The sequence below is a fragment of the Anabrus simplex genome, chromosome 13 (genome assembly GCF_040414725.1).
Source record: "Anabrus simplex isolate iqAnaSimp1 chromosome 13, ASM4041472v1, whole genome shotgun sequence".
Classification (NCBI taxonomy): domain Eukaryota; kingdom Metazoa; phylum Arthropoda; class Insecta; order Orthoptera; family Tettigoniidae; genus Anabrus; species Anabrus simplex.
This window is the reverse complement of record NC_090277.1, coordinates 102,884,279-102,907,727: the sequence shown is the minus strand read 5'-3', so window position 1 is coordinate 102,907,727 and position 23,449 is coordinate 102,884,279. Positions and strand designations below refer to the sequence as shown.

The following is a 23,449-nucleotide window of genomic DNA, read 5'->3' as shown; positions in this document are numbered from 1 at the left end:
TGATGCAGTACAAGTATCGCCGTACACATGGATAAGTGGCATATTAGCAGTAGTAAAAAGAAATCCCGTGGAAGTGATTTAACGATTGCTTGCCCGCCTTCGGAAATATTCAGCCGTAAAAAGAACAAGATTCGAATTTAATCAAAGTACTGTACATTGTTCTTCCGCTTCAACTTCAGCTCCCACCAGCGACATTAATTCTACACCCAAGAGCAAAATGCGTAAATATCAAAACGATTATCTTATGTTACGCTTTACCACCATTCTTTTGAATGACAGGCAGAACCAAATACTACAGATTAGGTGATAGTCTATTGCTGCTCGTAGTTTACATGGATCACCTGCTGAAAGGCATAAAGCGGGTGGCTTTACGTCGCACCGACACAGATAGGTCTTATGGCGACGATGGGATAGGAAAGGCCTAGGAGTTGGAGGGAGGCGGCCGTGGCCTTAATTAAGGTACAGCCCACCATTTGCCTGGTGTGAAAATGGGAAACAACGGAAAACCATCTTCAGGGCTGCCAACAGTGGGATTCGAATCCACTATCTCCCGGATGCAAGCTCACAGCCGCGCGCCCAACTCGTGCGGTAAGGGGTATAAAGTGGCAGGGAGGGATTCAGTTAGGTGGAAATGTAGTAAGCAGTCTGGCCTCTGCTGACGACTTGGTCTTAATGGCAGATTGTGCCGAAAGCCTGCAGTCTATCTTGTAACTTGAAAATAGGTGCAATGGGTGTGGTATGAAAATTAGCCTTTCGAAGACTAAACTGATGTCAGTAGGTAAGAAATTTAACAGAACTGAATGTCAGATTGGTGATACAAAGTTCGAACAGGTTAGATAATTTCAAATATTTCGGTTGTGTTTTCTCCCAGGATGGTAATATAGTAAGCGAGATTGAGTCAAGCTCGCAGTTGCAATCAACAGTAGGGTGAAATAAGGTATATGGTGATAATGTTTTAAACGAATGCCAGCACAAAACCTGTTCTGTTTTTAAGCTCGTCTGTTGCCACTGGGTGTTCTGGGTTTTTCCTTTGTTCCCCGCTCAGGTATAATCTTTGGACTCTTTCACTTACTGAGGTATGAGATTTTGTAACACTCAGCTGTAGTGATTTGGCAAGTGCAGACATATTAAATGCTGTGTGCTATTCAAGTGAAATAAACTGTGACAATATATCGGTTTTTATAGTTAGTATTGGTGTCGAACTGTTCCTAAGAAATTGCGTTGGTTTTCTTTTTTTTCATTGAGAGAAAAGTTGAATGCCATAGTCGTTTTCGGGACAAACCTTAAGATAATATTAAGCAGTTTCTTCTCAGCTGATGGTAACCCACAATAATATTATCTTCTATTTCCAGCTTGGTTCATTAAATGTCTGAAAAAAGAATATTTTTTTATATATTCCAGTTGTAGGTAGTGTAAATTAACAAATGTAATCATTTTCAGAAAATAGGATCGGTGACTGGATGGAGGCTATATACAACGCGGAGTCCAATAACGATCAAGAAGAGAAGAAGAAGAAGTAATTCTTCGAGGCTGCAATGCAGTTAGGGGAACGTAGCCGTGAGCTTGCATTCGGGAGTTCGAACCCCACTGTAGGCAGCTCTGAAGATGGATTTCCGTGGTTTCCCATTTTCACACCAGGGGCTGTAGGCCTACCTTAATTAAGGCCACGGTCGCTTCCTTTCCACTCCCAGCCCTTTCCTATCGCATCGCCTATACACACACTATGGAGTATTTTCATTTCAACCAGGACGAGAACAGGTCGCAACGATCTGACTCATATGAACTCTTCTTGAATTACTGCGTGATACATTTATCTTTATTAAACGTCACAGAAATACCACTTCTACATAAAACGTCACTTTGGAGCGACACTAGACTTCGTCTGTACAGCAACGCTAGCATTCTGAGTCGCCTGCATCTTCGAAGAATCCAGTGAAATGGTGGTAATGATGACATAAAGCTGAACAAGTATTTGCTTTTGCGGGCAAGTTATTCTCGTAATACTAATTATTGGAATCGTGCTGAGGAACGGAGGAATAGCCTGACATCTAGTGGCACTATTTAAACTGCTGCTCTGATTGTTTTCTTTCAGCGCTATGCGGCAAAACACGAAACTATTGCTCTCTCATGAGCTAGACTCTTGTCACTGACTGCTGAGAGTTATAAACAGGCTCGAAACTTCAGTATTTAGATGTCTTTGTTATCGCATCTTCGCTACCACTGGGTTCTCAGAACTGGCTGTTCTCTATTAACCTTGTGGCTAATTACTTCAAAAGCCTTGTTGATTGTTGTGAGTGGCAGCAAGAGATGCGTATTATTGGAACAGGTTGGGAAACCCATACAGGAATAACTGCCGTAGTCCTATTGACGGAAGCAGCTCTGCACTAAACGGCCCTCTGCAATACAAATAGGCCTAATACTTTGCTGTGTACTGTAGATTGATCAATATGTAAAACCACTCTGTCCGCCTCTGTGATGCAGTGGTTAGTGTGATTAGCTGCCACCCCCAGAGGCCCGGGTTCGATTTCTGGCTCTGCCACGAAATTTGAAAAGTGGTACGAGGGCTGGAACGGGGTCCACTCAGCCTTGGGAGGTCAACTGAGTAGAGGTGGGTTTGATTCCCACCTCAGCCATCCTGGAAGTGGTTTTCCGTGGTTTCCCACTTCTCCAGGCAAATGCCAGGATGGTACATAATTTAAGGCCACAGCCGCTTCCTTTCCTCTTCCTTGTCTATCCTTTTCAATTTTCCCATCCCCATGCAAGGCCACTATTTAGCATAGCCGGTGAGGCCACCTGTGCGAGGTACTGGTCGTCCTCCCCAGTTGTATCCCCGACCAAAAGTCTGATGCTCCAGGACAATGCCCTTGAGGCGGTAGAGGTGGGATCCCTCGCTGGGTCCGAGGGTAAAAGTTATCCTGGAGGGTAAACAGATTAACAAAGAAAGAAGTAAAATCACTCGTCAGCAACTGATTTAAGAAACAGTTACGGGCCCCCCGGCCTCGCGGGGTCCTTATCACCGCCACTGCTCCTGATTACACTCTTCACATACGAGGGTAATCCCAAAAATAAGATTATCTTTTTTTTTTTTTTTTTTTTTTTTTTTTTTTTATAAATACAAAACTCTGTTCGTGTGGCTGTTGGTCACAATATAGTGAAGAGTGTTTTGCCGCGCTCGCATATAAACATGCGCACGCCGCGCTGAGGCACTCGGTCATGGCGTGGCAGGCGTTGAGAGTAGAGCTCCCGTTGGATGTTACCGCCAAGTGCGAAGTGCGCGCAGTTGTTCGGATTCTGAACGCAAAAGGCACTGAACCGATTGCAATCCATCGCCAATTGACGGTAGTGTATGGTGAGTCGTGCTTTGGAGCCGAACAGGACAACTTTTTGGACTCAATTGTCACGGGTGACGAAACCTGGGCGTTCCACTTTACACCTGAGACCAAGCAACAATCACGCCAGTGGCGGCATCCCGCGGAAATTCAAGCAAACACAGTCTGCCGGTAAAGTCATGACAACTATGTTTTGGGATCGAAAAGGGGTATTGTTGGTCGACTTTATGGCGGCGAGCTGGTATGACATGGGCATACAAAAACTGTCACAGCGTCTACAAAAATGCATCGATCGAAATGGTGATTATGTAGAAAAAATAGCTGAATGTTCAAGCTGTAAAATTATGTAAACCATTGCAGAAATAAACGGGAGACCTTATTTTTGGGATAACCTTCGTATAAATGTTCGTATGAATTTGCTTACACCTTACGATATGATATCGGTCACACTTTTCCTCACACAGGGAGAACACACAGTTGCCATTAAGGGCCCCATAGACGGTCCGTCTTACTGTCCGTCTTGCCTGCGCAGTTCTAAGATGAGAGGTAAGACGGAACACGAAAGAAGACACAGACGCTCCGTTTTGCTGTCAGACTTGCGATCAGTTTTCGCTAGTCGTGCACGGATAACATGCTAGAGGAACTTCTAATTTACACCGCTCTAGCATTAGCTTTGAGATCAAAAGCTAAAAAGAAAAGGGCTTGATCAAAATGGGCAAAAGCTTGGTTAGTTAAACGAGATACACTGTCGCATATAAATTTAATGAAAGATTTAACTATTGAACTAGGTGGCTGGTACAATTATTTGAGAAATGAAATGTCGTATGGCTTTTAGTGCCGGGATGTCCCAGGAAGGGTTCGGCTCGCCAGGTGCAGGTCTTTCTATTTGACACCATTAGGCGACCTGCGCGTCGTGATGAGGATGAAATGATGATGAAGACAACACATACACCCAGCCCCGTGCCATTGGAATTAACCAATTAAGGTTAAAATCCCCGACCCGGCCGGGAATCGAACCCGGAACCCTCTGAACCGAAGGCCAGTACGCTGACCGTTCAGCCAACGAGTCGGACAATTATTTGAGGATGGACAGTGAAACGTATTTATACCTTCTTCACCTGGTAGCGACCCATATCAGAAAGAGTGACAATGTAATGAGACGGGCAGTAACACCGCATGAAGACTCAACGTCACACTTCGTTTCCTAGCAACCGGTAGAAGTTACAAAGATCTGAAATTTTCCGCTGCAATTTCAGTCCAGTCTTTGGGAGACTGAGACTTGCTCTGCAATATATAAGGTGCGCAAGAATCAGTATCTCAAAGTAAGTAAAATTTATTTATAAGTTTCTTGCACAAGGTAAAAGGAAATGTATTTCATGTTAATTTAATATAAAACAAGGTATAATGTATGCTTAGAGTACAATAAGAAACAATTATATAACGGAGTGTGAAAATTAACAGTCTTCGTCCAACCAACCTAAAAACAAAAAATATAATTAATTACATTGGTTAAATTATATTTTAGTTGCATGATTTAATAATAATAACAATAATAATAATAATTTTATTTTGTTTCAGTTTCCAACAAAAGAAGATGAATGGATATGTATTGGACAGCAGTTTGAAAGAAAATTGAATTTTCCAAACTGTCTGGGTGCGGTTGATGGAAAACATGTAAAAATAACCCTGTACCGTGTACTCTTTACTTTTGATTTTCCACAAGCACGGATTACAACGGTATAGCTGTATGAATTCCATTAGAAACGCTCGAGGCATGATTCTTAAATCCGACGTTATGTCCTACGAGCGAACTGCACTGTAGGAGCAATTGGTTAAAACTGACGCTAAGTCTGAAGACCCCACACACGCTCCAACTTGCTCGCCGACTTACCTGTACACGCACAGAAAAATCAGGCGCTGCCAGATTCACTTCGAGCCAAGCCTAAGACGGTACAGGGATGAAAATTCTACCACACACGGTCCGTCTTACCTGTCGTCTTAGAACTGCGCAGGTAAGACGGACGCTAAGACGGACCGTCTATGGGGCCCTTTAGCTTCCTGAAATCGTTGGTCGTACATAATTTAAGCTGGACTACCATCCTTGTGACCACATGTCCAAGTTCGGATCAGTCCATTTCCTCTCTATCATGTTATGCCCCACTTATTCCCCCTTACTTCAAGAAGCTAAGCGCTCTGCCTCGTGAATGGCAGCGATAGGCGAAATCTGAACTCCTCCTCAATAAAGAATGGTTCTTTACAGAGTTAGTACACTAATCTCGATTGCGTATTCAAAGGTACCTATTCCCTTTTGGTAAACTTGCCTTTATTTTATCTAAAATTCTGAGATCGGCTAAAGAGTTTTTTTCCAAATAACTTCGATACCATTGGTAGTAATAGAAATTAGGGCCTGACTGTAGCGTGGAATAGTTTTAGCGCTACTCTTATAGGGTGTTCATGGAGGTCATTAATAGACAGATGCTGCTGCTCTCTCACTTATGTGTATTCTGAAGGAGTTTATTGTCGTTTGCATAGTGATCCCAAGGTACCCGGCAATTGAAGGAATTATGTAATCTAGATATTTACATTAAACAAGCCAGGAAGGACGCGCTGACTTCTTTGAAGAGCTATATTGCCAAGGACATGGATAAAACCTGCCACCTAGCGGTAGAAAAATGGAAACGGTGACCGCGATTTTAGCATGAAAAGACCTGTACTTCACGGCCTTGTGTTTAACGTAGGCAACGGCTTAGCAGAGATAGCTTGGCACACCATAACCCATTGGGGCTGTGGCGCCACAGTTTTTTTTCAACTAGGCAATCACCACCTCTTAAGCTTAATAGAAGGGGAAAGGAAAACGTTCGACTCTTCGAAGAATGCAGAAAAGACAACGACCACGAAGGGTATCAATGAAATACCGTCGATAGATACAGAGTGGGTATCGGCCCATAAGTGGCTACCATGGACTAAGGCTTGTTTCACACCTACCCGGCTGCCGGGTAACTGGTGCCGTGTACACGGTTTTCAGGGCGAGAAGTGTACGAGACGTTTCACACTTGCCCGGTAAAAGTCGTTGCCGTATAAACGACACCCGGCTGCCGTGCTATTGTAGTAGGAAGCCGGCAGCCCCCACTGTACAGGCCGGCTGCCGGGCGAACAAAACCAGATTGGGAGGGTAGTGCGGGCTGTGAATCAGTGTAAGTTTACACATCTAGCCAGCACGGCAGCTGTCTACAGTCTTCTCGAGTGTTGAGTTTCCTTGATTTTACACTCTGTAGTGTATTACGTATTTGTTCTTATGGCAGAAATTGACACAGAAAGTTTGCACACTCATCCTAAAATCGTTGAAAAATTTGTCGCTCTCATTTCTTAAGTCTTTAAAAAGTATAAATAATGCCCCAACCTCGTCTCTTCTCATATTGACTGGATGCACCCTTAGCAGTCTATTTTTTCTCATTTTCTTCAAACGCCTATACAAGACCATAAACGCTAGTAATTTATTGCGATCCATTCCAACCCGCGATGTGTACACAACTGCTGCCGTGTTCTTGCCGGGTATATGTGAAAAGGATCCCCATTCCTGCCGGAGCCGGCTACTGGTTACCCGGCAGCAGGACAGGTGTGAAACAAGCCTAAGAGCTCTGCATTCTGACCGGCCAACTGAGCAGAGAAGGGGTGGCCACGGCTCTACGCCTCTGTATTCGGGACAGGGTGGGGCCTCACGGCTGGCCCCAACCGTCGGCTGTCCTGGGACTGGTTTTCCATTCTCCTGCACTAAGGGGAATTCAGGGACAGTTCCTACTACAAGCCACGGCTACCAACGCCCCCAACTTCTCCGAGCATTTCCTTCACCGTAATAAATCTCCCGACCTGAGAGACGGCGTCACCGTCTAAGAGGCCCGCCTCCCTCTTTAGGGGAGGAATGAAAACATTTTAGTAGTACTGGTAAAGAAACACAGTACTCCCAAACCTAATGTAATTGGGGTCGGAAAAGAAACACAGTTGAACACGGGAAATCGGGTAGGAGAGGAAACCTATCGCGTATCACTTTTCCCCTTACGAAATTACAATGTTAAACCATACCATTTATCATGGCGTATTTATGGCCACAGCGTCCGGCTCCATGGTAGCGTTCTGGCCCAAGGGGTCCCGGGTCGGTTCGAGTCAATTCCGATGGCACAGGGACTGTGTGTGTAGTCTTCAGCATTATAATAATTATTCATCATAGATAGGGTCACATCTTCATTGACGCGCAGGTCACCTATAAGGGATCTACTCGAAAAACCTGCACCAGACCTCTCCAGAGGTCACACGCCATTATATTCCGGGTGGTTCACCAGCCTCTTATTTTTTACGGAGGTAGGTAACCCAACTAACGCGTATATCATATTCATCCGAAAAATATTAGTACCGGCTTCTTTATGGCCTTAGTACAACCATGCCATTTATATAATGCTCGCGAATATGGTAGAAATCATTAGTGGCAGTGTTATTTCTATTACATAAACTACAATGACTATGTAAAACGATCACAGCTGCGAATAACAGCTCGCAGTAGGTAAAGTGGCTAAATCAGGTATTACGATTCGATTCACAGGATGGTAGTTTTTTTTTTTTTTCTTCGATTAATGCCGTTTACAGTGACTGTAGTATGGCCGCATATCATCCTGTTCCATAGAATTAATTTTTATTTGGTCCTGAAAAGGGCAATTTTTATCCGTTGTTACGTAGCCAGCCAGGTTGGACTGCGACATGATGGTCTACAGGTAGGAAATAGGGTGCCCTGCATACTCAGAGTAACAAGTGTTCGAAAAGTTGACCACGTTTCAGTGTTCATTTAACTGTTTACCATTACGGAGTACGTGGCATACATATTAATTCGACTGTACTTGATCCACAAATTAGCAACAATTCAACGTACTCTTCATAGGAATACATCGTGAGGAAATTAATAAGTGCTGTGATGTGATGTGACGTGGCAGGTATGGATTATTATTTGCGTCCGTTGGACTCAGGAGGTTGTGGATTCGAACCCCATGCTATCCGTCCTGAAAATAGTTTTTCTCCGTTTCCCATTTCCTCCACCACAACGCGAATGCCGGGACGGTACCTTAATAAAAGACCACGCCGATTTTTTTCTCCCACCCACCTTAGGAGCAAACGCCAAATCAGAGCGCAACCAACAGAAAACAAATATCGATTATTATTGTATCCCCGCTATCCTCTTGTCGTTCAAAAACTTGACTATTGCTGGATTCGAACCACTACACTGCCGATATTCACACACCTTGTGCTTCAGTCCTTAGCCAATTCAGCCACGAAACCAACATACATGATGCTTGCTATCATAAAACTAAATTATAAGGATCTTTCCGTTATACGCGTTATTTGGGTTGCCTATTTCTGAAGAAATAAGGGGCTGGCGAACCACTCGGTATAATTAAACTGTACACTGTCACCGAATATACTTACTACAAAGTTGGGCATCAATTGTCCCCTTAGCGTATGACCGCTCGTTAATAATAGGCCCCTTTAAACACCAATCATCATAATTATTATCACAACTCATTACTTATAATATTCTTAAAATGCAAGTAAATAGGCGCCAGAGGTCACCGAAGAACCCCGTATTTTTTAATAATAATAATAATAATAATAATAATAATAATAATAATAATAATAATAATAAGAGCACCCAAATCCTATTTCGGGTCGCGTGCATAAACTGACAATCTTATATTCCGTTGTTGGACCTTACCTACCCCCCCCCCCCCACTGAAAACGATTGGAATTTGTAGGAGCATGCAAGTACAGTCAGATTCAAAACTATGCAGACTGCTATAAACCGGGCGAGTTGGTCGTGCGGTTAGGGGCGTGCAGCTATGAACTTGCATTCGGGAGATAGTGGGTTCGAAGCCCACTGTCGGCAACCCTGTTTTCCGTGGTTTCCCGTTTTCACACCAGGAAAATGCTGGGGTTGTACCTTAAAAAGGCCACGACCGTTTCCTTCTCACTCCTAAGCCTTTCCTATCCCATCGTCGTCATTAAACCTGTGTCGGTGCGACGTACAGCAAAAAACTGCTATAAATATTGAACTAATGGGCCGATCTGTACTTAAAATACACCAACATTTGTCTCTTTTCCTTCTAAGTTTAGAGGTGGTAAAGCGAGCATGTTGGCTACGCAGCTTGCGTCACGTAGCTGTCAATATGAATTACGGAGGCTGGGTTCGAATTTCATGTAGGCAGCCCTGAAGATGATTTGCCGTAGTTTTCAAAGTTCACACCAGGTTGTACATTCATTAAAGCCAGGGTCGTTCCTTTCCCAGTTCTAGGTCTTTCCTACCCCGCTGTCACCGCGGGACTTGTCTATGTCGGTGTGACGTAAACATTAATTATACAGAATATTTTTTCGTATATTTAACGGTTCAGGGATCAAGATAGAGCCCCACTTGAACCTACTCTTGAAACAACAATAACCACCACCGACTCTTCAAAAATAGTTGTCTGCGCCGAATGATTAACACACGATGGCTAATGAACTATGGGTGAAAACAGAACATCCCGAGTCCAAATAAAGGGGAAAAGAAATATCTGTTTATGAAAATTCACCGGAGCCAACAATACAGAGCCACTGGAATATGTACGGTGCTCGAAAGTGTGGTCGTCCATAGAAGACCTAGAAGAGGACGGTGGAGGTAGAATACACAGACGTGCCAATTTTCAAACGTCAAAAATCAGCATTTTCTTTTCGAGATATCCCAACATGTTATGACATCATTCATGACGTAACAATGAAGACTATTTAACACATTGACATTATATTGCTCAATTACGTATTTTCCCTTATTTCTTTATTTATAAATGCTGAAATATTACATCTATTTTACACTGACTGACAGAGCAAATGCAACACCAAGAAGGAGTGGTCAGAACTTTATGCCAATTGCAGGGTAGACTGACGTCACTGAGGTATACTCATGATGTGAAATGCGCCGCTGTGCTGCGCACGTAGCGAACGATAAATGGGACACGGCGTTGGCGAATGGCCCACTTCGTACCGTGATTTCTCAGCCGACAGTCATTGTAGAACGTGTTGTCGTGTGACACAGGACACGTGTATAGCTACGAATGCCAGGCCGCCGTCAACGGAGGCATTTCCAGCAGACAGACGACTTTACGAGGGGTATGGTGATCGGGCTGAGAAGGGCAGGTTGGTCGCTTCGTCAAATCGCAGCCGATACCCATAGGGATGTGTCCACGGTGCAGCGCCTGTGGCGAAGATGGTTGGCGCAGGGACATGTGGCACGTGCGAGGGGTCCAGGCGCAGCCCGAGTGACGTCAGCACGCGAGGATCGGCGCATCCGCCCTCAAGCGGTGGCAGCCCCGCACGCCACGTCAACCGCCATTCTTCAGCATGTGCAAGACACCCTGGCTGTTCCAATATCGACCAGAACAATTTCCCGTCGATTGGTTGAAGGAGGCCTGCACTCCCGGCGTCCGCTCAGAAGACTACCATTTACTCCACAGCATAGACGTGCACGCCTGGCATGGTGCCGGGCTAGAGCGACTTGGATGAGGGAATGGCGGAACGTCGTGTTCTCCGATGAGTCACGCTTCTGTTCTGTCAGTGATAGTCACCGCAGACGAGTGTGGCGTCGGCGTGGAGAAAGGTCATATCCGGCAGTAACTGTGGAGCACCCTACCGCTAGACAACGCGGCATCATAGTTTGGGGCGCTATTGCGTATGATTCCACGTCACCTCTAGTGCGTATTCAAGACACGTTAAATGCCCACCGCTACGTGCAGCATGTGCTGCGGCCGGTGGCACTCCCGTACCTTCAGGGGCTGCCCAATGCTCTGTTTCAGCAGGATAATGCCCGCCCACACACTGCTCGCATCTCCCAACAGGCTCTACGAGGTGTACAGATGCTTCCGTGGCCAGCGTACTCTCCGGATCTCTCACCAATCGAACACGTGTGGGATCTCATTGGACGCCGTTTGCAAACTCTGCCCCAGCCTCGTACGGACGACCAACTGTGGCAAATGGTTGACAGAGAATGGAGAACCATCCCTCAGGACACCATCCGCACTCTTATTGACTCCGTATCTCGACGTGTTTCTGCGTGCATCGCCGCTCGCGGTGGTCCTACATCCTACTGAGTCGATGCCGTGCGCATTGTGTAACCTGCATATCGGTTTGAAATAAACATCAATTATTCGTCCGTGCCGTCTCTGTTTTTTCCCCAACTTTCATCCCTTTCGAACCACTCCTCCTTGGTGTTGCATTGTCACTGTCAGTCAGTGTATAAACACTGCATCTGAGCTTTAGGAAACATGACTCTTCGTTGTAACTGCCTTAGGCCTATTCATACATTTCTGAACTAGATTTATCTAAAAGGACTGGCCTTGTTGGATGGGTTTTAAGGTTTACAATTTTCCAGAATTCTTTTTCGGCACGCTCTGGACTGAATTGAGCCTTTCTCCTCGTAAATATGCCAAAACAATAGTCTCACAGTCGGCATTGCTAGTGGAAATGATAAAATAAAAAGCATTACGTTAGAGATTCTGTCAAATTTAAGAACAGCACCAGGTGATTCCATCAGTCTTGCCTAAGTCCACTGAACATCAATTCTCTCCAGCTACTTAAAGAACGAGGAAAAACCTAGGATTAAAAAAATACAGAAATATTAAATCTGCTCTCAAAATCGGGAGAAGTCTGTGCAATCAGGAGAGAAGGATAAAAAATAGAGTGTGTCCCGCTTAAATCGGGGGAGTTGGCACGTCTCAATACATTCATGTGGAAAGACGTAGAGCGAGGTGAAGGGTCTAGACCTGGATGGAGTGTTTCACGGATGTCCAATACTCCTGTAGGAGTAACAAAATGTGTCGGAGTGAATCAGATACAATGTTACAAAAACAAAAGAACTAATTTATTAAAGGCATATACAAAGTTTATTTACAGGTTTGATCCAACAGTCAGGAACCTTTAATTCTTCTGAATAAGTTTGAGTGTCTCCGATTGCTGCTCCATCAGACGCTTCATCTTATAAGTCCTTGGGATGGGTTTTTTACGGGCTGGCTGCCTCATCTTCTGGACCTGCTCCTTAATGGTCGGGACTATTCTGACCTTCAAAACGAAAACAGAAGTGTTAAAATAACATACAATCAACGTTTCAAATTAACATTCAACATTTCTTCCGAAAAATACAACATGATTCCCCAAGATTACAAAAGAAGGTGAGCATGAGTATCATCTGAAATGTCGATTTGTAGACTTAGTGGGGTGATTTAAAAAAATCGCGTTAGAAACAGCTATAACAATATCAAGCGATCACACGGCCTGCTTCCACAAACTTTCTGCTCCGTGTCTGGTTCCACCAAGTGTCGTCGAAGGCTGTCAGGCCCTTCGCCATGTCGTCCTTCCAGCGTAGTTGTGACCGTCCTAGCAGGCGCCAGGTGTTCTGGATCCCACTAGTCTCTCTTCGGGCATGAAGCTATATGGACTGTTTACTTGATTCATCTGCTCTTATTTCTGCAGGGTAATTTGTTGCTGCATATCCCTTCTCGATGTCTCGTTCTTTCAGTACAGGATGCCAGATCTTCCCCATACCATTTCTTTCAAAATAGGTAGCTTGTCTTTTTATCGCTTAATTAAGCCCTAGTCTTCGAGCCATTTAGCGCTACTAGGCATATTCTCATTTTAGCGTTCGCTGAGAATGATTTGGAGTTGACCGCCTCTTTGCAACTCGACCGAACAGCTATCCTCCGCCTGATCTCCATTCCTACACCAGGATCCCAAGTAAAACAGAAGGATCATCTTGAACCCTCTAACATCTAGCTGGAGATATTCCTCAATCAATCACTACTGATCTCCCTTGGTAAGTTATTCCAATCCCTAACTCCCCTTCCTATAAACGAATATTTGTCGCAATTTGTCCTCTTGAAGTCTAACTTTATCTTCATGTTGTGATCTTTCCTACTTTTAAAGACACCACTCAAATTTATTCGTCTATAAATGTAATTCCACGCCATCTCTCCACTGACAGCTCGGAACATACCACTTAGTCGAACAGCTCACCTCCTTTTTTTCCAAGTCTTCCCAGCCCAAACTTTGCAACATTTTTAATAATGCTACTCTTTTGTCGCAAATCACCCAGAAGAAATCGAGCTGCTTTTCTTCGGACATTTACCAGTTCTCGAATCAAGTAATCCTGGTGAGGATGCCATACACTGGAACCATACTCTAGTTGGGGTCTTACCAGGGACTTATATGCCCTCTCCTTTACGTCCTTACTACAACCCCTAAACACCTTCATAACCATGCGCAGAGAACTGTACCCTTTATTTACAGTCCCATTTATGCGATTACCTCAAGAAGATCTTTCCTTATATTAACACCTAGGTACTTACGATTCCCACAAGGAACTTTCACCCCATCAACGCAGTAATTCAAACCGAGAGTACTTTTCCTATTTATGAAACAAACTGACTTTTAACCCCGTTTATCATCACAACATTGCCTGCTGTCCATCTCACAACATTAACGAGGTCATTTTGCAGTTGCTCACAATCTTGTAACTTATTTATTACTCTATATAGAATAACATCATCCGCAAAAAGCCGTACTTCTGATTCCACTTCGTTACTCATATCAATTATATAAGAAGAAAACAAAGGTCCAATAATACTGCCTTGAGGAATTTCCCTCTTAATTATTACGGGGTAAGATAAAGCTTCACCTCATCTAATTCCCAGACCTATTTTCTAGAAATATAGCAACCCATTCAGTCACTCTTGTCTAGTCCAACTGCACTCAGTTTTGCCAATAGTCTCCCATGATCCACCCTATCAAATGCCTTACACAGGTCAACCGCGATACAATCCATCTGAATTCCTGAGTCCAGGATATCTGCTTTATCTTGCTGGAATCCTACAAGTTGAGCTTCAGTGGAATAACATTTCCTAAAGCCGAACTGTCTTCTACAGAACCAGTTATTAATTTTGCAAACATGGCTAATATAATCAGAAAGAATGCTTTCCCAAAGTATACATGCAATGCATGGCAAAATGACTGGCCTGTAATTTTCAGCTTTATATCTATCACTCTTTCGTTTTACAAAGAGGGGCTTCTATAGCAACTCTCCATTCATTTGGTATAGGTCCTTCTGCAAACAATAATCAAATAAGTACTTCGGACATGGTACTATATCCCAACCCATTGTCTTTAGTATATCCCTAGAAATCTTGTCAATCCCAACTGCTTTTCTAGTTTTCAGCTTTTGTATCTTATTGTAAATGGTGTCCCCCGTCCTTCCCTTCTACGTAGTTTCACGAACTCCGTACGTACATATATACGCGTTTAAAATCACATTAAACCAAAACTTGGCTACGTTTATGGAGTCTTGTATCCTCAACAGGAGGACACCTTCTGCCCATATCGAGGGATACTGCGTGCACTAAATTACGAGTAAGGGTAGTTTTGGTGGTTATTTAGTAGAATAATGCGACTATTCGCGGTCACTTCATAAGTTGATCTCCATTCTTACAGGCACTGATCTAGTTTGAATCTTTAGAAAATGGAAGGAACAATCCAGCCTAAAATATCAGTTCCACGTAGAGCAAAAAACAATGGAAAAATAAATTGCAAAACATTTGTTCTCATACCTGGACAATACGTCTGTATAGACCAGAGATACAACAGCATACTAAAACGTGCGTGGCGTCACTTATTCGACATTACACACAGTAGCCTACCGTATACAGGAGTTCCACTGAGAAGGAAACTGGATTGGACCACGCGGATTTCAATGAAACTTGGGTGAGTGATCAATTAACACAACCTAAATGTAACGATAATCAGTTTGCCGTGAAATCAACGGTAGCGTTATAATAAATCTCAGAAACATAGCTAGGTTGCTCCGATCAGTTAGTTGATTATCGCGCACCATCACTATAGAAATATATCGATAGTTCTATTTTAAAGTTATCACCTTAGACCGAAAATGATATTTTCACAACATGAAGATAATTTAAATTTTACTAACACATACAGTATATGAATATAACAAAATATTAGGACAGTGTTGGCAACCATACGGACATTATTTCTTCGACTGTAGCGAATGATTTCATAAAATGGCATGAAAAGTAAGGATGTTTTCAAACATTAATGAATGATAGAGTAATTCATGGCTAGTAGTAGTAATTTCCAACAACACATTACTCAGAGTACAGAAAACATTTAATCAATAATGAATACACTGAAGCTGTTTTGTCTATTTCTCGCGGGCAATGCATTCTCCAGAGCTACCGTGGCTCAGGCGGCAGCGCGCCGGCCTCTCACCGCTGGGTTCCGAGGTTCAAATCCCGGTCTTTCCATGTACGATTTGTGCTGGACAAAGCGGAGGCGGAACATGTTTTTCTCCAGGTACTCCGGTTGTCCCTCTCATCTTTCATTCCAGCAACACTCTCCAATATCATTTCATTTGTCATTCATTAATCATTGCCCCAGAGGAGTACGACAGGCTTCGGCAGCCGGCACAATTCCTATCCTAGCCGCTAGATGGGGGCTTCATTCCATTCCTGATCCGGTCGAATGACTAAACAGGCTATGACTTTTCAATGCATCCTTCCGTGTTTGTTAACACAGAAGTCGCTCACCCTCCCCGCTCCATCCAAAACCCACCTGGTCTGGCTTCTTGGCTGAATGGTCGGCGGTTTTGTCTTCGATTCAAAGCGTCCCGGATTCGATTCCAGACCAAGTCGGGGATTTTAACTGCGTATGGTTAATTCCTTCGACTTTGAGACTAGGTGTTTGTGTTCGTCTTAAGGGGGGAGACCCAGCTTAACAAAGGAAAAAAGAAGGCCAATATTCATTCGATTGTTAAATATGCTACAATTGTTGTTGACAATTCCAGCACATATCCCACTGTTGGCATGCTTCCTGGCAACCAGAAGCAACTTCAATTATGTCAGAATTTTAATAATTTTAATATTTTAAAGTAAAATGTTCAAAATTTCCCACCTTTTTAACACTATATCACTGTTTCCCTTATAAATTCCAAGTTTGTAAGAATGTTCGTACTTTACCTTTTTTAAAGTGTATCTAACCTCCAGCTACAAAATGAACCTCAATCATTAAAATAGACTGTAATTCGGATTTTTGGTTGGGTTTTTATTTCGAGAACCAGAAAATGTTAATATTTTTGTAAATAAATATGTTATATACAATCTAATTTCAATCCCAGTGATCTGAATGAGGTACAGATTGTAGTACAACACTATGGGAGGAAATTCTGAAAAATTCATAATTATCCATGATACAGTAAGGGAGTTATGAAGGAAACCGTTAAAAAGGTGGGAAATTTGAACATTTTATTTTGAAATGTTGTAATTAGAATTTTGACATTATTGAAGTTGCTTCTGATTGCTGTGAAGCATGCCAATACTGGGTTTTGTGCAGCATTTGTCAACTACGTTTGTAGCATATATAACAATCGAATGAATATTGGCCTATTTTCCCTGTGTTAAGCTAGGTCTCCCCCCTTAATAAACTTCTCTTCAGTTACATACAACACAGCACCCTACTGACCATCACAGAAACAAGCAATAGTGAATGCATTCCTTTATAAAGGGCTGGCGTCAGGAAGGGTATCCAACCGTAAAACTAGGCTAAATCCATATCACATGCCAACGCCAATAATTAGTTCTGGTGTGACAGAATTCACATTCTTAAGCAGACTACAATCATATTTTGCCGAAGATGATTGATTTGCATTAAAATATATTTTATTTTAAAATTACATGTGTTAACTAAGAATATTCATGCGATTTAATGAATATCATCCGCAAGTTTCAAATTTGTAAGAGCCGTCAGCTTAGTTCATCTGTGGTGCACACTGGCAAACTTCCCCATCAGATGAGAAAAAAGAGCAGGGTTTCCTGCCCTCAGTGATTAGAGAGTGTAATATAGTCATTTTTTCAAGTTTATAAGAAGTGACAACGATTCTTCAAGACTTTAGTAAAACAACAAACTTTTATACTATAATAGTTTCAATTGAATGTGAATAACTGTTATACTTAGACCAGCCATTTTGACGTTTATACAAGAAAGCTGTAATAGTTTTAATTGAATGTCAATAACTGTTATACTTAGATTACAACCATTTTGACACAATATACAAGAAAATTGTATTTAACCAAGTTTCTTAAAAATCGCATTGATTTTAAGCTTCCTAATGACAAATCAAAAATAAGTTCTATGCCAATATTCCTAATTAGCCCTAAGATTGTGGCTGAAGATGCTCAGAAAATGAGCGAAACATGTACCATGTTTTAATAATTTGGAAATAAAATAAGGTTGAAATCCTAATTTTGTAAGCTAGTTGAGTACTGAATAGGTGGAATAATAATTTTTTTTGTTTTTACTTTCATTTGATCTTCAATACAGGGTTTTAAAATGAGAATAGTCACTTGCAATAAGTGGTATGTTCCGAGCTGTCAGCGGAGAGATGGCGTGGAATGACATTAGTAGAAAAATATGTTTGAGTGGTGTCTTTTTTTTTTTTTTTTTTTTTTTTTTGCTAGTTGCTTTACGTCGCACCGACACAGATAGGTCTTATGGCGACGATGGGACAAGGAAGGGCTAGGAGTGGGAAGGAAGCGGCCGTGGCCTTAATTAAGGTACAGCCCCAGCATTTGCCTGGTGTGAAAATGGGAAACCACGGAAAACCATTTTCAGGGCTGCCGACAGTGGGGTTCGAGAGTGGTGTCTTTAAAAGTAGGGAATATCATATAATGAAGATAAACTTGGAATTCAAGAGGACAAACTGGGGCAAATACGCATTTATAGGAAGGGGAGTTAGGGATTGGAAGAACTTACCAAGGGAGATGTTCAATAAATTTCCAATTTCTTTTAAATCGTTTAAGAAACTGCTAGGAAAACAACAGACAGGGAATCTGCCACCTGGGTGACTGCCCTAAATGCAGATCAGTAGCGACTGAATGATGATTTGAAGAACTACATTGGACCAGTCCACAACTGATGAAATATTGGTAAAAACACCACTTGGATATGATCTTTAACAATAGTGTACAAGCTCAGGTTATTTTTAACTTTACTCATTTCTTTCCCATTATGAAAAAGTACGTGAAAGGAAGATCCTGAAAAACAGTGATCTTGTATATCAACTCGAAGACCAGAGAAAAGTTACAGCAATCGCTTCCATAAAACCTCCCTGTGGCCTTGTATACAAATCCTCTACTGGTAAAGCTGACTACAAAACATGTTACATGTATATACAAAAAACGGACAATATTTTTTGTTCTTTCCAAGAATTAAGTGTCTGGTATGTATGGTTTATTAGAAACTCCATCACTGAGCGAGTTGGCTGCACGGATCGAGTCACATCGCTGTGATCTTGCATTCGGGAGATGGTGATTTCGAACCCCACGGTTGGCTTCCATGAAGATCATTTAGCTTCTCTGGCCCGTGCCTCCTAAAAACCTTCCACGAGTTAGTGGCATGTTTTCACTAATTTGCAGAATATCCAGCCCACAAGTATGAAGCCTTTCTCTTAATGTGCTTACAATTCAACATAGGTACTATTCGTATTTTATGTTTCAGGCCAATTTCATCAACATAGAATTAGTCTGACTTCCTCGTGCTGCTCATTTAGCACGATCATATACCAACATTCGGTACAAGCTGAATGATCGTTATTTCCCAGATCATGCCGTTGGTTATATGCTCAAGGATACAAACTCGAAGAGCCCAGCGTAACATGGCGCATGGCCCTATTCGTGACAGGCCAATTCTCAGCCGCATACTAAGGACCATGGATAGTCTTTGTTTCTTAGATATTGAGGGGAGCGATGACAAATTTTGTGATTTCCTTACAAAAGATCGATTTTCAGAATTGAGTGTTAAAAAAGAAACACCAATCTTTTTTATCAGAAAATGGCAGAATATTTCAAGTCCCGCCATTTTAAAGGCCTTGCGGACATTTTAATGGGCTGCCGTGTGGATGCGTCTGTCACGCTCACCTCACAATGATGGCACTTTACCGCACATTTTGGTGTATTTTGCCATTTCCGTTCAAATTTGGCCCCAAGGTTTGACAGATGACAGTAGTATGGTGTCAGCGCTTTAAGATATTCCACTATTTACCTCATAATCTTGAAAAAATAATAGTGCATGCAAAACTTCAGATGCCTTTTTCGCATCTTTCATTTTATCAGTGCTTTGCTTCTTGCGAAAAGCCCCATCCATGTGCTGCAGTTCTTGTCTGATGATATGAAACTTTCTGAAGTTATAGTAACATCTTCAACGAAAAAAACATACAAAGAATGTTATTTGTTGATTGCAAGCAACGTTACATGCATTTGATTGAAAATCCACAACCTGCTTCCAGTCATTTGACCAGGTCAGGAATGAAATGAAGCCCAATCTCGCGGCGAGTATAGGAATTGTGCCAGCTGCTGAAGCCTGTCACACTCCTCTAGGGCAATGATTAGTAACTGACAGAAGAAATGATTTTTTTTCTATTTGCTTTACGTCGCACCGACACAGATAGGTCTTATGGCGACGATTGGACAGGAAAGGACTAGGAATGGGAAGGAAGCGGCCGTGGCTTTAAGGCACAGCCCCAGCATTTACCTGGTGTAAAAATGGGAAACCACGGAAAACCATCTTCAGGGCTGCCGACAGAGGGATTCGCTAACCCACTATCTCCCGGATGCGAGTTCACAGCTGCGCACTCCTAACCACACTGCCCATTCACCAGGTGATGAAATGATATTGGAGAGTGTTGCTGGAATTAAAGATGACAGGGAAAACCAGAGTACCCAGAGAAAAACCTGTCCCGCCTCCGCTTTGTCCAGCACAAATCTCGCATGGAGTGGCCAGGATTTGAACCATGGCCGGCGCGCTGCCGCCTGAGCCATGAAGGCTTCATGCATTTGATGACAGTATATTTTTTTCCTATAGAAATTAGGTAACCAGAAATTCAAAAATGTATAGTCTTATAGACACATTAGAGGAGAAATATATTTTTAAAGTTATGTTTATATATGTATGTAAATGTGATTATCAAATTTTGAAGTTAAATAAACCAAAATTGTGACTCGGGGAACTTTTTCCCTTAACTCATAAATAAATAAAAATTGGAAGATGGAATCAACCCACTGCTTTAAAACTTCATAATTATTCATGAATGTGCTCACAAAATTTTATGCTGATATCTGCAAAATTGCGGAAGTTGAAAATTTCAGTCAGCGGTCCCCTTAAAGGTGTGCAGGATATTAGCTAACAACAGCCGATCTTGGTGGAGGGTCTGACACTTAAGCCTCCAAGAAGGCTTATATTCTGTAATGTTTTTATCTTATCCCATAAGCCTGAAAGACCTAGGTCCTATTAAATGAAACATATTATGTTGTAACAAGTGCCAGTGTTTAATATAGGCTCTCATGAGGTTAACAATTCCAACATGTGACAAAATCTTACTGTGTACCTAAGTAGATTTCACAATATTTCAGTTCAGATGTGCCATCTTTCAACTTGTTCCATTTTATGCTAACTGACCATAGCAGAAAGTTAGAATTTACTGGTACACTAAAAGCAAAAGTTAATTTGATGACGTATACATCAAAAGAGATTAATTCCCCTACTTGCAGTTTGTATGCTGAAAGGAATGCATATTTTCGACAAAAATCTGCTATAGTGAAATGGCAAATCTAACATTTAAGGGCTCTTAACGTCAACCACCGGTGACAATTTGATTCCATAAGCATAGTGCCTAACTTATGCCAACTGGCTGGTCAACCAACAGCAATTAAAGATTACAAACAGAAGTTCAAGGTAAGGAACCAGAGAACAGAAATTACACAGAAAGAAAATATTTATTAAATAATTAAAAAAACATAACAAATACTTTTAGAAATATATTAACATAACTTCCCAACTATATATAAATGTTATTGTCACAAACCTTCACAATATTCAATAAAATGAACATTTATTTCAGTATTTATATTACTTTGGTTTACTCCTACTTAACAGCTCATAAAACATTAAGCACCAGCATAACAAATTTTAACAAATTTTACATTCACACACACATTTCTCTAGGAAGAAATATCATTTTACCATCATAATGTGAAACTATCATGGAGATAATTTTTTGCCAGCATATTCTATTTCTTGTCATAACATACTGGTGAAGAAAGTAAATCAACAGAACAGTGAATTGGATTTCAAAATCTAAAACTTTGCAGAGCAGTGACAGCCAGGTTGTTAAAAGGGATCTAACAAAGTACAGTGAAACCTCTCATTTATAGACCCTGAAGGGGCCTGACACAATTTATTTACATCTGGGAGGCATTCCTTATTGGGAGGGAGGTCATTGAATCTAACTGTACATGTTTTTACATGTATTATACACCTTCACTCTTTAAATTCAATTTTAATTATCTTCAGTTTTTGGAAATTTATTTTTTCTCCTCATAGCACTGCCTTTCTTTGTTGCAAAATAATTGTTATTTGAGTCTTTCCTTCACAGAATTTATCTGCAAGCACACAAACACTGTTTTGTCCAACATTTGTCCTGTTTCTAATAATAATAATAATAATAATAATAATAATAATAATAATAATAATAATAATAATGTTATTGGCTTTACATCCCAGAAACTACTTTTACGGTTTTCAGAGATGCTGAGGTACAGCAATTTAGTCCTGCGGGAGTTCTTTTATGTGCCAGTAAAGCTACCGACATGAGGTTGACGTATTTGGGCACCTTCAAATACCACCGGATTATCCTGTTTCACTACGTAGTTTTTATGACTGGATGCTCCTTCTGATGCCAACCTCATTAGAGAAGTTAATCAGATGAAATGAATGATGTGATATATAAATTAATAATAGGAAGGGAGACGGCAAAACCCAGTGCAAGCACATAACCTACTCCTGTCAAATAGTACAAGGGGGCTGCTCATGGTTTAACGCCCCCATTCGATGGATAAATCACATGCCCTCACTCCATATGAACACTGCAGAAAGGTTTGGAACTGAATCCAGGCTTTTGGCACTCCATCCTACCCTGCCGGCCAACACACTGACGGTGAATTCTTTTTTTCAACTAATGGGACTCGAATCGGCTAACCACCATGTCAAATCATACAGACCTGACACCTTAATGATTATGGCCTCCAGGTGGGGTTGCAAGCACAAGAACACTGCATATAATTTTTTCTGAATACTCGACAATCTCAATTTCTTTTTTTTGGATTGGCATGTTTAGATGTCATGATACTAGAAACAAAACAATTGAGAAGAGAAAAATAAAGTTATAGTACATGTTGGACTGACCACAGAAACTGGATTTTGGACTCATCCACTCAAGCATAACTTTTTAACTTTATTCACCTGCTTCCACCCACTGGTACAGGGAACTATTAAGCAGCTGGGCTAGCAGATAATCCTTATTGTCAATACAGTACATTTCTTGAAATCCCCATTTTGTCCATAGTCAAAGAGATAAAAAAGCCCTGGGACTTTCAAACAGATATTCATGTTTGTACCAGGGAGTGTCCAAAAACAGCAGTTGATTTTATAGTTATTTCTGTATCTTTTTAACTGTGACTTACATGTAAAATGCACATTAATTTCATATCCAGCATATGAAATGTTGAATAATAGGACAGCTTAAGGTCAAGGTCTATTCTGTCACCACTCATCCTGACTAAATGACAGTATTGCTGTATGTGTAAATATAAGAGGATAATGACTGTGTAACTTATCTGTTAGAAAAATTAAATTACATCTTTCTAAAGAAATTCACATCAATTATAAATCACTACTTTATATCATTTGTAAATAACTCCCTTATTGGGAATAGGCAGCAAATATGAAACAGTATTTAAAGTAAGAAAAAATTATGAAAATAGACTACATTAACCCTCAACCACAGACATCCCAAAATTTCAAGTGTTTAAATCAACCCATTCCTGCTACCTTACGGCTGCGAGTCCGTTATCTATTTTCTGACAGGAAGCTAACTGCATGGTGCATTTCACGTAGTACTGGGGATATTAGGACATAGTATACTAACTGCGGTTACACAG

General features: G+C 41.6%; 1 protein-coding gene across 1 annotated transcript in view; it reads right to left on the bottom strand.

Annotated features, from left to right (window-relative positions):
* Positions 1-12,236: 12,236 nt before the first annotated feature.
* Lsm10 (U7 small nuclear RNA associated Lsm10) overlaps positions 12,237-23,449 on the bottom strand; it is a 36,675-nt gene continuing 25,462 nt past the window's right edge. The window contains exon 3 of the mRNA XM_067157239.2: positions 12,237-12,455. Within this exon, the coding sequence (XP_067013340.2) occupies positions 12,315-12,455 (141 nt within the window). The 3' untranslated portion in view covers positions 12,237-12,314. The remainder of the gene's footprint in view (positions 12,456-23,449) is intronic.